We start from the raw sequence: 15,128 nt of genomic DNA on the forward strand, positions 1-15,128 counted from the left end.
GGAACAAAGTCTTTCGTCCTTCCCTCCCGGGGCCTTGGGGTCTCCTGCCCTCACTCGCGCAGGGGCTCAAGGGTGCTGCCTTCATGGGGCTCCCCGAGTGAAGTGTAGATGATCCTGAAGACGGGCTGGAGCCTGCGGTCTCCCCTGCGGGGCTTTGCCTCTGTGCCTCCCAGCTCCTCCCCCGCAGCCCCGGCTCCCTCTGGTGGGGATGGCCATGGGGCAGGCTCTTCCAGGCCCCGTGGTGCTTGGGGGCTGGTGGGCATGCTTAGCTCAGAGCCCACGGGGTGGGTGTTTGGAGATGGCCAGATGACCAGGCTGTCACCCAGGCCAGGGTCCCCATCTGAGGCCTGGGCACCCCAGGTGCTGGGTGCGGTGGATTCCCGTGTGCATCCCTGGCTCTTCCCCCAGCCGCTGCATGGGGCCCTCACTGAGCAGGGTGTGGTCTGGTCTTGGTTGGTGTAACCCCCTCCAGCTGGGGCGGGGTGAGGGGGCTGGGCCTGGGCTTGGCTGCCCTGCCCCTTCCCCTTGTTAAAATGCCTCTGCTGCCTTCCAGGAGAAGGAGTGCCTGGGTCCCATGAGCCTATGGTTCCTAGGGCTCGGGATGGCTCATTGCCCCAGCCCCCATCTCGTTTCCCAAATTCTCAGAGGCAACCTGTGGCCTCTGCCTCACGGGAGGCTGGTTTTCAGCCCCGGCACCCACTGCCTGGCCAAGGTCTTCTTCCTCAGGGCTGTAGCGGCACGGTGGTCGCTTGCGCTTCAGTGATGAGGATGTCCCATCATGTAGGGTCTGAGGGCTGCCCTCGCTAAAAACCCCTGCCTGCCTGATGAACTGAGGTGCAAGGACACTGGCTTCTGCTGCTGCCTGTCTGCTGGAGGCCCTCCGGCCCCTTCCTGTCTGTTTCTGCTTCTCCTTGGTCACTGATAAGGCAGTCTCCCACTCTTCCTCATCTCGAATGAGCTGCATTAACTCCAGAAAAGTGGGAGCACACCCTCGCTGATCTAAAAGCTCGAGTTTGTCCCGGAGGGTGGTGGTCATGTTGGTCTTAGCTAGGATGTGTTTCAGGCGAATCCCGTCTGTGCTTTGCACTGACAAGGAGCTATGCTGTACAGCTTTCTGCAGAAAGGGCTCTAAGCGCAGCAAAAAAGCAGAGATTTGCTCTCCATGCTTCTGAAAGATCTGAAGAAACTTAATCTGAGAGGTTCTATTATCCTCCTTGTTCCCAAAGATCTGCTGCAGGGCTTCCAGGCACTGCTCCACAGTTATGGAGTCATCGTTGGCCCGCATCACCCGCATGATGGACAGGGCAGGCCCCCGCAAGCTCTCCAGCAAGCGCCGCCTCTTCTCTATCTCAGACACCTGCCACATCTGCAGCATCTCAGTGGCCTGCTCCAGCCAGGCTTCAAAGCTCTCTTCGCCTGGGCCTGGGAAAGCGCTTCCTGAAAACACTTTCAGTTTTCGGTACCACATGGTTTCTTTCAGAGGCTGGAAAACTGGTGTTTTGACTGGTGCCATGATCTCAGACTCCATGCCCACAACAGGGAGAATGCCATACCCTAGGGTTCTGGCCACATCTACCATTCTCCGGCCCTCATCTTTCAGAAAGTAGTTTAGTCTATTGATAAACTCATCATCTGGGTTACGGGGTTCTACCACCACTTCCCAGGTGCCCCCTCTTCCTGGTATGTGGCTGGGCAATGTAGCATAATCGACAGTGTCGGCCAATTGAATGAAGACTGCCTTAGCATCGTCTTCCCTCATGAACATTCTGCCCAGAACCCTGTAGGCGCACAGGGGATGCAACCCTGCCTTCACAGTCTCCTTAATCTCCACCTCACTGCACTCCACAGGGATGCCCACCACCAGCAGGGCCTTCCTGGGGTCCATGTCCATCCCCTTGCACCAATCCTCTAGAAGTGCCACTGCCATTGCTCCCACTTTCTATGGACTGATCTAATGCTAGGGCAATAAATCAGCTCAGAGTTTTACCAGGACTCAAATAATTCTGAGCAGAAATGTCCCAGATTTCCACAGCCTATAATGCAAACAGAGAGAGAGCATTGTTACCACCCACCCCCAAGTGCCCCTCCTCTGCCCTCACCTCCCCATGCAGAGATTTAGCCTCTGCTTCCCAGGGCTCTCAAAGTTGTTTTCTGGAGGGCAGAGTGTGGAGGCTGCCCCCAGGCAAGGATCCCCCCATCTCACCCCTCCCTGCTGACCTTGTCCTGCTGTGGGTTCCTTTTGGAAGTCAGGGCAGTCTGCTGTGTGCTCTGCAGGTGCCTGTGGTCAAAGGGCCAAGGTCAGCAGGCTGGGCCCGCCATCCTGGGATACTGACAAAGCCCTCTAGGCAGGAGAGGGCAGAATGCCTCGCTGCCTTCTCGGGGCTGTGCAGGCCCAGGTCACCTGGCACCCCCCTTGCTGGGGCAAAGGCTGATGCAAGGAGATGCTGAGCCTCCCTCTTTCTCAGGAGATGCCTGACAGATGGCTAGAGCTCTGTGCAATGCAATGAGAGTGGTGGGTGTGGGGAGCGTGTGACAAGCTGCAATGTTGCCATGGACACTGAGAACGGCGTGGACCACGAGTTTCTATCGCAAGGGGGTGTCATGCAGTAAGGTAAAGGCCCTTGAGGAGCAACAGGTGATGTCACTGGATTCCAACCAATGAAGCATCCTAGCAACAAGGGGGTGAGAGGGAAGGGGGAGGCACACAGTGAGGAGTGGTTGCTGGAAGAACAAGAGCTTATGGGTTCCAATTGTGTGGAAGCTGGAATTAGGGGCAGGAAATGGACCCAGAAAAGGTCTCCACTGCCACACTGCAGAAAATAGACAACCTGTCATAGATGTGGTCTTACCCAGCAGCATCTGTGAACCCTGGCAGGCTGCCACTCCCCTCCTGCTCTTTGCCAGGCTTACAGAGGCCACTCCCAATGTAGCCCACCTCACAGCTGCTCACCTTGTTGCCTAGGGCCCTGCTGGCAGTGCCGATGCTGTGATCGTGCAGGCTGTCCTCTAGCCCTGTCCAGTTAGGCAATTCCTGGGCTGGGGTTGGTGGGTCCTGCTCCACTGGGTCTGTCCAAGAAAAGTCAGAGGTATTTTGCTATGGTTCTGTCCCACGTGTCCCTGCTTAAGCCATGCCAATTCTGAGTCTGCAGGTGTCCACTGCAGACTCAGGATTGGCACATGCAAGGAACTGCTAGGAGTTTCTCAAACGTAAGAAACTGCTCAACTGTGGGCCACTGCTAGGGCAGGAGAGGTTCTAGGATAAGGTTGCTGCCCCACCCCTACCACAAACCCCACCCCTCTTAGGCCCCACCCCACTGAGGCCCCACCCTCCCTCAGCTCCACCCACTGCAAACCCCACCCCTCCTTAGGCCCTGCCCCACTGAAGCTCCACCCTCCCTCAACTCCACCCACTGCAAACCCCACCCCTCCTTAGGCCCTGCCCCACTGAAGCTCCACCCTCCCTCAACTCCACCCACTGCAAACCCCACCCCTCCTTAGGCCTTGCCCCACTGAAGCTCCACCCTCCCTCAGCTCCACCCACTGCAAATCCCACCCCCACCCAAGCCTTGCCCCTCCCACCCACCCCCTTCCCAAGCCCGCCACCCCCATTCCCATGTCCTTCCCTACCCCCACCCTCTTATCTATAGACCGCACCTGTTCACATACACTGGTCACCTCACACAGCCCTCATTCCCAGGCGGGGATACAGTGGAAGTAGGCAGAAGCAAGGAGGGAAAGGTCTGAAGCCTTTTTCCCTCAAGGGCAAGGGCCAGAGCCACTGCCCTGACTGCAAAGTGGAATAGGTCCCCCTGAAGTTCCCAGGCCGACTGCAGTGCTCTAAATGGCAGGGTGCCCTTGGGGTGCCGAATCTGATTTAGTGGGGCTCACTGAGAGAACCCTGCTCCCAGGGGAAACCTATGGACACCGGCCTCTAGACCCCATGGAAGATAGCTAGGGTCATTTGGGGTGATCTCTACGATCTGGGTCTCTATCTGAGCCCGGGGCCCATCTCCATACCTGCTGAGGATGCCTCCAGGCCGGAGTTCACAAGCAGCGCGACCACCACACGTCTGTCACAGCTGCTGCCGCAGTGCAGACTGAGCCACTGAAGTTGTGGCGCGAAGAGGTTGTCGGGTGATGAACCCCCCCACACAGCTGCACACGGCCCGCTTGCGGCTGCGCCCTGGAGTCCTCAACCCCCCTGAGCCCGCCAAAAAGAAGGTTCCTCACCCCACCCCCTGCCCCTGTGCCAGCCACTCCGTTGGTGACAGAGAATTCAAACTGGGCTGGGAGCCACTTACATTGCAGAGTTGCTCCCAGTCCTGCCGCCTATTGGCTCAATGCGGGCACCAAGCCCGCCACATGCAGCACGAGGCCCAGCAGTCATTGCGGCTCCCGTTACATGTGGCTCTCCCTCATTGGATGGAAGCGTTATATGTGGCTCTCCCTCATTGGATGGAAGCCGTGGCGTGACAGTCACTAGTTGCTCCCATTATTTCTATAGTCCAATCCGTGAGCACAGGGCCGGGTGCAAAGTATGGTGAAGTGAAAGTCATGGCCCCTGTATATTTTTTATTGGGCTGCGTTCTAGGGGAGGAGGGCAAAAAATACAGCCGCCTCCTGCCTTTCACAAGGGCATGGTATTTTTTCAGGTCTCACTGAGAGGCAGATGACTATCAAAAGATTCCATCCTCCTGATCTCACGACAAAGTATTATACACCTAGTACTCAAACTGCTTCCCACCTTTCCCAAAGCAGGTTTCTTCCACAGAGGGAAGACTGGATGTTTGGCCTGGGACCTGCAGGGACCCTAAAGCGCTGTTTCAGACAAGAGCAGTGGGGCACCCGTAGCACAGTGCAACGTGCCTGCAAATCCCCAGGCGATCTTGAAAAAAACCAGGTTCTGAGTCAGGAGGTCTGACTCGATGCTGCAGATCTCTGCCCATGCTCTGTGCAGCAAGGCTCTGAAACCTGTGATTACATTTCAGGGCCAGAAATTGTGGACCTTTAGTAACAGAATAGATTTGTTTTAATTTATTTGGGATAGGCCGGGTACAGTGGCTCACGTCTGTAATCCTAGCAATCTGGGAGGCCGAGGCAAGCAGATCGCTTGAGCTCAGGAGTTTGAGACCAGCCTGAGCAAGACCGAGACACTGTCTCTACTAAAAATGGAAATAAATTATATGAACAAATAAAAAAATATATAGAAAAAATTAGCCGGGCATGGTGGTGCATGCCTGTAGTCCCAGCTACTCGGGAGGCTGAGGCAGGAGGATCGCTTGAGCCCAGGAGTTTGAGGTTGCTGTGAGCTAGGCTCATGCCACGGCACTCTAGCCCTGGCAACAGAGCGAGACTCTGTCTCAAATAACAAAATAAAAATAAAAATAAAATTTAAAAAAATTAAATAAAATTTATTTGGGATAAAAATGAACAGGCTTTTCTGTAATGTTTTAATAAAAATGTTAAAAGCAAACAACATTTTAAATTGAAGATATTTGCAGACATCCTGTGTTCCGCCTTAACTGCAGGTGCTTCCTATGTCTGAGATAGCAGAACAAGTACCTCCATACTCCCTACTTAATAAGAATAGACCACTGAGAGCCTGTCACATCAATTGCCTTTACGTGACAAGAAAAAAATGGTTATCTGGTGCCATCAGAGAATCACAGACCCCAGGTGGGACATTTTACCTGAGGGTTCTCATAACACCAGTCCACTGCCACTCCTCGAAGTCACTGCCCAGCCACCTGGTATCAAAGTGTCAGAGGATGACGCCTGGGAAAGGGGTGTTCTGCCTCATACTCACCTCTGCAACACTGAGTGTTCCAGTGGCCGGGCCTATACTTCACTTCATTCTACTTCTCACTGGGAGGACCAGCTTCCTTTCTATTCTTTATGTCTTAGCCTGTTTTGTGCTGCTGTAACAGAATACCTGAGACTGGGTAATTTACAATGAAATTTATTTAACTCGAGTTAATAAATAAATAGAGGTTCTAGAGTCTGGGAAGTCCAAGATCAAGGGGCCAGATCTGGTGAGGGTCTTCTTGCTGTTATCCCATGGCAAAAGACAGAATGGCAAGAGAGCACATGTGAGACAGAGAGCCAGGGGGCCCAAACTCATCCTTTTATCAGGAACCTACTCCTGATAACTAACCGGCTCCCATGATAACCGCATTAATCCAATTATGAGAGCAGAGCCTTCATGGCCTAATCACCTCTTAAGGGTCCCACACCTCAACACTGTTGCATTGGGGATTAAGTTTCCAATATATGAACTTTGGGGGACACATTCAAACCAGAGCACCTTGCTTTAACAGTTTAACTGCCATGAGAGTTGATTTAACTCCCTCTAGTTTTGACCCCAGGGCGGTGTGAAGCATATATAAAATCTTACTTGTATATATTCTTATTGTTACAATTAATACTGACATTTGAATTCTAAGAACGTGGATTGAATGAATAGAAGTCAATAAATTTTGTTTTTCTATTTGTGTTTGCCTTTAAATCACACTCAAAGTTTTTATTCTATTTTTGTAATAAAACATTGCGGCCCCAAGGAAAAGTTTCTGGTTTTTTGTGTGTGGTCTTCAAAGTGTTAAAAAAAAGTTATTGCAGGATAGTGACAATGTTGAATTTTTCCTGAACCCTGTGATCCTGGAAAACAGGGAAGGTTAAAGAAACCTCCCCCAGCCCTTTGTGTTCCAGATAACAGCTTCCTGCAAAGAATCCTCTTTCCTCATATGACTTAGATAAGACACAGTGAAAGCCACTCTTGTTCACCTATGACAAGGCCAGACACCAGATCCTCCAAATTCCTGTTCTTTACCTCAAAACTGACTAGCAGAACTGCTTGTTGCCACTGATCACTAGGCACAAGATGCTTGTTAGCCAAAGATTGGGATAGCTTCTCTTCTTTCTCCAACCCCCTGAACGTCAGCCCACCCTCAGCCTGAGCCGGCAGGCAGCTTAACAGGTCCTTCTGAACATTCTCCGACCTGTTCTCTGGTCATTCTGCATCTTCACACCAGGCTCTTTCTACACTTGTTTACTCCTCCTTTTAAAGAAAGGCCCTTCTTGTCTAACCCTTGACAGGCTTGTGGGTCTCTTAGTTGGAGTGTTCTCTCCATCGCAACATCTTCTCCCTTCCTACCATCGCGAGAAGCCTTTCAAGTAAAGTTTCTTTATTCAGTTGTGTGATTTGTTCCTCCCCCTAATTTTATTGAGGTATGATTGACAAATAAAAATGTGATATATTTAGGGTGTACAACATGATTTTTAGATATATGTATACATTGTGATCACCACAATTGAACTAATCAACATATCCATCATCTCATATAGTGACTTTTTTGTGTGTGGTGACCCACTTAAAGATCTACCCTCTTAGCAAACTTCAAGTTTACAATATATTATTATTAACTATAGTTACCATGTGCACATTAGGTCTCTAGTACTTATTCATTTTATAGCTGAAGATGGATGCCCTTTGACTAATAGCTCCCCTTTCCCCACCCTCCTAAGCCCTTGATAACCACCATTCTACTCTCTACTACTATGAGTTTGACTTTTTAAAAAAGATTCTGCAAGCAAGAGCATGCAGTATTGGTCTTCCTGGCTACTATGACAAAATACCATAGACTGCGTGGCTTAAAAAACAGACATTTATTGGCTGGGTACAGTGGTTCAAGCCTGTAATCCTGGCGCTTTGGGAGACTGAGGCTAAAATGTGGATGTAACCCAAGCATCCATTGACAGATAAAAGGAAAAGCAAAATGTGGTATATACATACAATTGAATATTATTTAGAATTAAAAAGAAAGGAAATATGCTAAAATATGGATGAAACTTGAGGACATGATACTAAGTGAAATAAGCCATTCCCCCCAAAATAAATACTATATGATTCCACTTATAAGAGGTACTTAGAGGCCGGGCGTGGTGGCTCACGCCTGTAATCCTAGCACTCTGGGAGGCCGAGGCGGGTGGATCGCTCGAGGTCAGGAGTTCGAGACCAACCTGAGCAAGAGTGAGACCCCATCTCTACTAAAAATAGAAAGAAATTATCTGGCCAACTAAAAATATATATAGAAAAAATTAGCCAGGCATGGTGGCGCATGCCTGTAGTCCCAGCTACTCGGGAGGCTGAGGCAGTAGGATCAGCTGAAGCCCAGGAGTTTGAGGTTGCTGTGAGCTAGGCTGATGCCACGGCACTCGCTCTAGCCCGGGCAACACAGCGAGACTCTGTCTCAAAAAAAAAAAAAAAAAAAAAAAGAGGTACTTAGAGTAGTCAAAATCATAGAGGCAGAAAGTAGAATGGTGGTTGCCAGGAGCCACATTGAGGGAGAAATGAGGAGCTATTGTTTAATAGGTATAAAGTTTTAGTTTTACAAGATGAAAAGAAGTTCTGGAGATGGAAAGTGGGGATGGTTGCACAACATTGTGAATGTATTTAATACCACTGAACTATACACTTAAAAATGGTTTAGATGGTAAGTTTTGTCTTATGTGAATTTTACTGCAATAAAAACATTGGAAAAAATGAATCACTAAAGGGGGATGACACTGGAACTGTGAGTTCAAGAGCATACTCCTATAGTTATTATCCTGGTGTCAGGAAGCTAGAAACAAGAAGAAGCAACTGTTTTTCAACAGCAGAGAAGTGTGTGACTGGAGACAGCTACAAACCAAGAATAAGAAAACCCAAGTCCAGCAGCCTCACTCTCAATATTTAGAGAGCTGGAAAACAGACTCTGGAAAGCTGCTGCAGGGAAGCATCCATTTCCATGATGTTGGCTGCCAGCAGAAACAGAAAGTGGTGAAGTAAGGACCTCCAGAGTTTATGTAGCCATTGTAGCAATGAGTAAACTGTCAAAAATGATCAGAATTAACTTTTTCAGAACTGTGGAAATTAACACAAAACTTATAGCAATGCAGGGCACATTTATTCAAGAAAAATGGCTGAATCTTAATGGGAACAGTGAGCTTTGTTGTGTTTTAAATTCCTTTAGTTCCATCCCACACACTGCACCTCAGAAGATACATTGAAATGTAGCAACCCGCATTGTTGGGTGACAGAGGAATTGAAATTATCTGACCTGTCTTCTGGTTCCCTGGAAGACTTCAGTCAAAAGGCTTGTCTTTTCTGATCTGACTTTCTTGACCCACCCAGTGATAAAAGTCTTTCTACTGCAGTGTTTGTCAAAAATATTTATTCACATGTGTTTAAACATCATAGATGCCTGAGGCAACTGATAACAACCAGAGCAGATAATAGACCAACAAAAAATCTTAAATGGAAAAGCTGAGGAATGAGATGTTGAGAGGAGTTGTTACCAAAAGCTCAGCACTTGTCCCCAAGGCTTTTATCAGAAGACCAAGGACAAACAGTTTGACGAAAAGGAGAGAAGTTTATTAATTTGCCAGCAAATGAGAAGGATGGCAGACTTTTGTCTTAAAGTACCAATATCCTCCCTATAAGCAGAAATACAGAGCTTTTAAAGGGAGTTTTCAGCTTGGGGCTATTGCTCTTTAACTATAGTTGATGGTCCTGATCAACCTCATCTCCTGTAAAGACAATCTCGTGACCTCTGCCTGGATAATTCCATTAAGCCATCTCCTGTGGTGCAAAAAAAACAAAGAACATTCCCTTGCCCTTCTGATTACTGGCCTGAGGCCGACATTCAGGTTTTAATCTCAAAAAGAGTGAAGGGGGGTTAAAGAGACAACTTGTAAAACATTTTACCCCTTTTCAGGCCACTCCCTCTGTTGCATATTCCCCACTCTCAATATATCCTTTCCATATCTATGGGAGGAGAGGTGACCACTCTGTTACATATTTCCCCCGTCAATTTTGCTCTTTCATATCTTTGGGAGGAGGGGTGACATAGTCATCAAGCTACTTCCTGCTGAATTGGGGCAATGTTTTAGATGAAAGGTTTATACTTAATAGATTTTAAAAAATAAAGACTGCAACAGATGACCAGGTGAAAAGGGCATAAGCAACAACTACAACCATAAGGCTTCACAAGGAGAAATGGAGGAGGGTACCCGATAAGAGAAATTTTACCCTGCTTGACATCCAAGAAACCAGTAGGACTGTGGGTCCCTATTGTCACCTTGTACATAATGTCTGATACAGGGCTGGGCAATAAAGGAACATGGGACCTCTGAGCATGGGGCTATTAGTTGTACCCTGTAGGTGATCCAAGAGACTGGCTTCTGCAAATTCAGAAATCATATACAGGAATACTTGCACCAAACGAGGTTTGGGATGACAAATCCAGCAGTGAGACAGATCAACAGAAGAGGTGATAGTCTGGAGAAATCCTCACTAAGGAGCTGTCTCTCCATCCTATAGACAGAACAAATAACCAAAGAAAGGTTAGAAAAAATATCAACATTTTCCTTTTTCCTTTTTCTTAAACAGATACTTTAGATTGCCTAAAGACTAGCTTATTCACTGGGAGCTTGGGTATTCTTCTTCCATGGGATACCTCTTTACTCTGGTATTATCAAAAAAGACAAATTTCTCTTATAAATAAAAATATCCTCAAGAAAATACTAGTTAATTAAATCCAGCAGAATATAAAAAGCATAATACACCATGACCCACTGGGATTTACCCTAAGAATGAAAGATTGGTTCAACATACAAGAATTGATCAGTGTAATCCACCATATTAATAGAATAAATGAAATAACCCTCATGATTATCTCAATAAATGCAGAAAAATTATTTGACAATGTCCAATATCATGTCATGACAAAAACCAGTAAAAAACATTGGGAGTAGAAGGAAACTTCCTCAATGTGATATGGGACATCTAGGAAAAAGCCATAGCTTGCTTAATGGTTAATGGTTAAAAACTGAAAGCTCTATCTTTATGTCTGGAACAAGACAAGGATGTCTGCTCTCACCACTTCTAATCAACATTATTCAGGAGATTCTAGCCAGGGAAATTAGCCAAGAGAATGAAATAAAAGGCAAAGGAAAGAAAAAGAAGAAATAAAACTATTAATATCTCTACTTGCAGATGACATAATCTTATATAGAGAATACACAAAAAATTATTAGAGCTAAACAATGAGTTCAGAAAAATTGCCCAGTACATGAGCAATATGCAAAAATCAGTTGTATTTCTATACACTAGCAATGAACAATCTGAAAATGAACTTAAGAAACCAACTTCATTTACAATAGCATCAAAAAGAATAAAATGATTAGGAATGAATTTAATAAGAAAAGTATAAGACAAACACTGATACCTACAAAACATTGCTGAAAGAAATTAATGAAGACCTAAATAAATGGAAATAAATTCTGTGCTCATAGGTTAGAAGACTTAGTATTGTTAAAATGACACTACTCCCCAAGTTGATCTACAGATTCAATGAATTCTCTATCAAAATTCTAATGATCTTTTTTTTCAGAAATGGAAAAGCCATTTGTAAAGTTTATATGGAATTGCAATTATATAGGACCTTGAATAGCTCAAACAATCTTGAGAAAAAAAGAACAAAATTAGAGGACTTAGACTTCTTGATTTCTAAATGTCTAAACTTTATTGATTACTACAGTAATCAAGACTGTCTGGTCTTGGCATAAGGGTAGACTTATAGATCAATGGACTAGAATTTAGAGCCCATAAATAAACCCATAATTTATGGTCAACTGATTTTTTTGACAAGGGCACCAAGACCACTCCATGAGGAAAAAAATCATCTTTTCAATAAATGGTGCTAAGCCAACTGATTATCCACATGTAAAATAATTAAGTTGGACTCCTTCCTCACACCCTATAAAAACTCAGAATGTATCAAACACCTAAATGCAAGAGCTGAAACTATAACACTCTTAGAAGAAAACATAGATGTTGATCTTCATGATCTTGGATCAGGCAATGGTTTCTCAGATATGACACTAAAAACACAAGCAACCAAAGGAAAAAAATAATGTGGACTTCATAAAAATGAAAAACTTGTGCATCTAAAAACACTATTAAGAAAGGGGAAGAAAGGGTCACAGTTCTGCCCTCCAGGCAGGGCACTTCATGTGCTGGTGGCAACAGCCAGTGGGGGCTGATAATGGATATCCTTTGGACTGCCTGGGGTCTGGAGGAATGGCTCTGCCATGCTCATTCTGGGAGGAGCTGCACTTTTACCAGGGATCTCTACAGGTGCAACATCAGTAGCCAAATGAACTGCCATCCCCTCTGACCCCTTCTTGCTGAGGGAGAGCCATGGGGCATTACCTCCTGGGGGCTGGTGTGGTGAAGTCCCAGTTCTTAGAAGCCTATATGTGTTATTTTCCATGTGTAATCTGTGAGCATCCATACCACTATACTGAGTTCCTACCATCTACTCACTTCTGTTATCATATCACTATCCACTGTGGCCCTTATTTCTATCAGCTGCTTCTGTCGCTTTTTCCCAGGTGCCACCATGTAAGCTGTAATAGTGTATTTCCCCAAATGATCCCAGCATAGAGCCCAAAATGTTTTTGTGAGCATAAATATGTCCAGTGCTGCTGGTCTATGATCATGTGGTACCTCCAGGAGAGAATGATACATATTGTGAACAATTAGGATAATAAATATGGATACAAAATTCCTTGGTATCTTAAGAGAAAGTAGTCATTTGTTATTGAACACTCAATTGCATCTTGTCTAATGAACCAACATCAGGTTCCCCAGTCTGGCTGCACAAAATTCCATTGTTCTAGCACTCTACCCCAAAAAATCAGATTTTAATTGTTAATAGAGGGGTTGGGGTGGGTGAGAGAAGGAGGACTTTCACCACTCAAATAGGTGATAACCCCATATGAATCTCAGAAAAATATTCGGTGGACCAGGTCTACATATTTTTTTCTCATTGACAAATCTGGTGCCTAATTGTGTCTACTTGTTACTTGCATAGCCAGGGAGCAAAAGCAAGCCCCCATTATCAATATCCCTAGATCTACAGGAATGGGCCTCAGAGAAATGATAAATCCATTAGAGTCACTTTCCCTCTCATGTCAAAAAGTCACAGACACTAATACCCCTACCATCTTAAGTAGTTTCTAGTGTTTAAAGAGATTATCATTTAAAATGTCTCAAGAGCAAGAAGGACCTTCTTCATGGGTCTGGAGTAGGCTTGTTCTGACTTCTGGTTAGGATGTAGGTCATGACAGACCATTAATCTCACTGTAACAACTACAAAAAATCAGATGGTCAAAAACTCATATATTTTGAACGAACATTTGAGAGTTCTTTTTTTTTTTTTTTTTTTTTTTTTGAGACAGAGTGTCACTTTGTTGCCCGGGCTAGAGTGAGTGCCGTGGCATCAGCCTAGCTCACAGCAACCTCAAACTCCTGGGCTTAAGCGATCCTACTGCCTCAGCCTCCCGAGTAGCTGGGACTACAGGCATGAGCCACCATGCCCGGCTAATTTTTTTGTATATATATTTTTTAGTTGGCCAGATAATTTCTTTCTATTTTTAGTAGAGACGGGGTCTCACTCTTGCTCAGGCTGGTCTCGAACTCCTGACCTCGAGCGATCCACCCGCCTCGGCCTCCCAGAGCTAGGATTACAGGCGTGAGCCACCGCGCCCGGCCAAGAGTTCTGTATGTGATGAAGTCTAAAGTAACTAAATTCCAAAGAGAGACAAACACATACGAATGGCGATTTCCTCCCTGGCAAGAATGGGCTTGGAAAGCAGATGATTGGGCCAGTCATAGGTGAAAAAACTGCTTGGATAAGGACTGTCAGTGACTCTGTGGCCTAGATAGACAGATTGGAATCTATAGGAGTCCAAAAGCATAGCTAGTTCTCACCATGTATGGATTCTCCCAATGGGAGACAGAAGTGCAGACTGGGTATGTGTGTTGGGGGGCAGGATGAGTGAGAGAGAGACAGAGAGAGAGAGAGTCAGTCTTGTATGTAGACCCCAAAGGCCTGCTTGACTTTAGCAAGTGGAGAAAGCAGCCTATAACACAAATCCTGCCTTCAAGGCATTTGGAACCTGATACTAACTACACTAATAGAAAATAAAGCTGTATGCGAGCCATGGTCCATCTCAAATCTTGATTAGATTGAAGTTATAGAAACTACAGTGCCTGGTATGCAATGAAAAAACTCCCAAACATATGAAGTAACAGGAAAATGTGGTGCATGCTCAATGGTAATTGGCACCCCATCAGTTCTCTCATGTTTTATTTTCCAAAGCAAGTCTCTAGACCAGCTTAGATTCCAGAGGTGGGGAAGTAGACTCTACCTTGTGATGAAGCTGTATCACAAGGGTGTCGATACATGGAGAAGTGGAGAATTAGAGACAATTTAAAAATCAATATACCCCAAGAGTTCCTGAACAAGGCCCTCACCTACGCTTTGCAGGGAGCACGAGATGTGGTCTGCTTCTGCTGCTCCTACCCTTACTGTTCATGTCTGTGGCCAGGCAGCCCCTTGCCACTGCTACTCTCGGTGCTGCCTGTGCAGCAGTGCTCAAGGATGCACCAAATGTCCACTCTTGGGAGACTCCCAAAGCTGCTGACCAGATAGAGAGCCCTTCCTAGGCATGTCAGAGATCGGCTGAGTTCCCCAAAGGCCTCTCTTGACCAAAGCCTATAGAAACAGAAAGTCACACTGTCACCTTCGCCAATCTGTTGCTACTCACATCACTTTTTCCCTCAGGGCTCAGACTTGGGACCCCTGAGCTGCAATGCCAGACCCCAGTGCCCAGACCTCACCACCTCTTCATTCCAGCGGCGTGTGGTCATCTGCTAGGTGGCTGTGTGCCCAGCAGAAGGCAAAGGTCTATGACCACCCTTAAAGCACAGTGTTCTTATTGCCATCTTACAGATGAGGGGCATGGATGTTCAGCGACATGCACAGGCCACTCAGCTGTTAGGTGACCTGCATTCCTGTGACTCAAAGCCCACACGCTTTCCGTGCAATGGCTTCACGGTGTCAGGAGCTGCGCGGAGGAATAGAGCCAGCCTGTGTCTGTCCTGGGGATTCCAGGCGTGATGAGGGCAGGCTGTGAGCACAGAGTGGCACTGGGGACCTGGTCTCAGGTTCCCCTGCCCCTGACTTTCAGTCCCAGCCCCACCACTTTGCCCAATTACTGATGGAGGCCATTCTGTCAGTGGA

General features: G+C 46.6%; 1 protein-coding gene across 1 annotated transcript; it reads right to left on the minus strand.

Annotated features, from left to right (window-relative positions):
* Positions 1-589: 589 nt before the first annotated feature.
* Positions 590-1,927, minus strand: PNMA5 (PNMA family member 5). The gene has a single exon (XM_045538582.1). It carries the CDS (start codon positions 1,925-1,927, stop codon positions 590-592), a length of 1,338 nt encoding a protein of 445 aa, XP_045394538.1.
* Between the last annotated feature and the right edge of the window lie 13,201 nt (positions 1,928-15,128).

Source organism: Lemur catta, chromosome X, assembly GCF_020740605.2.
Source record: "Lemur catta isolate mLemCat1 chromosome X, mLemCat1.pri, whole genome shotgun sequence".
Taxonomy (NCBI): Eukaryota; Metazoa; Chordata; class Mammalia; order Primates; family Lemuridae; genus Lemur; species Lemur catta.

Coding starts and splice junctions, on each gene's coding strand:
- PNMA5 (XM_045538582.1), bottom strand. CDS start 1,927: ATGGCAGTGGCACTTCTAGAGGATTGGTGCAAGGGGATGGACATGGAC.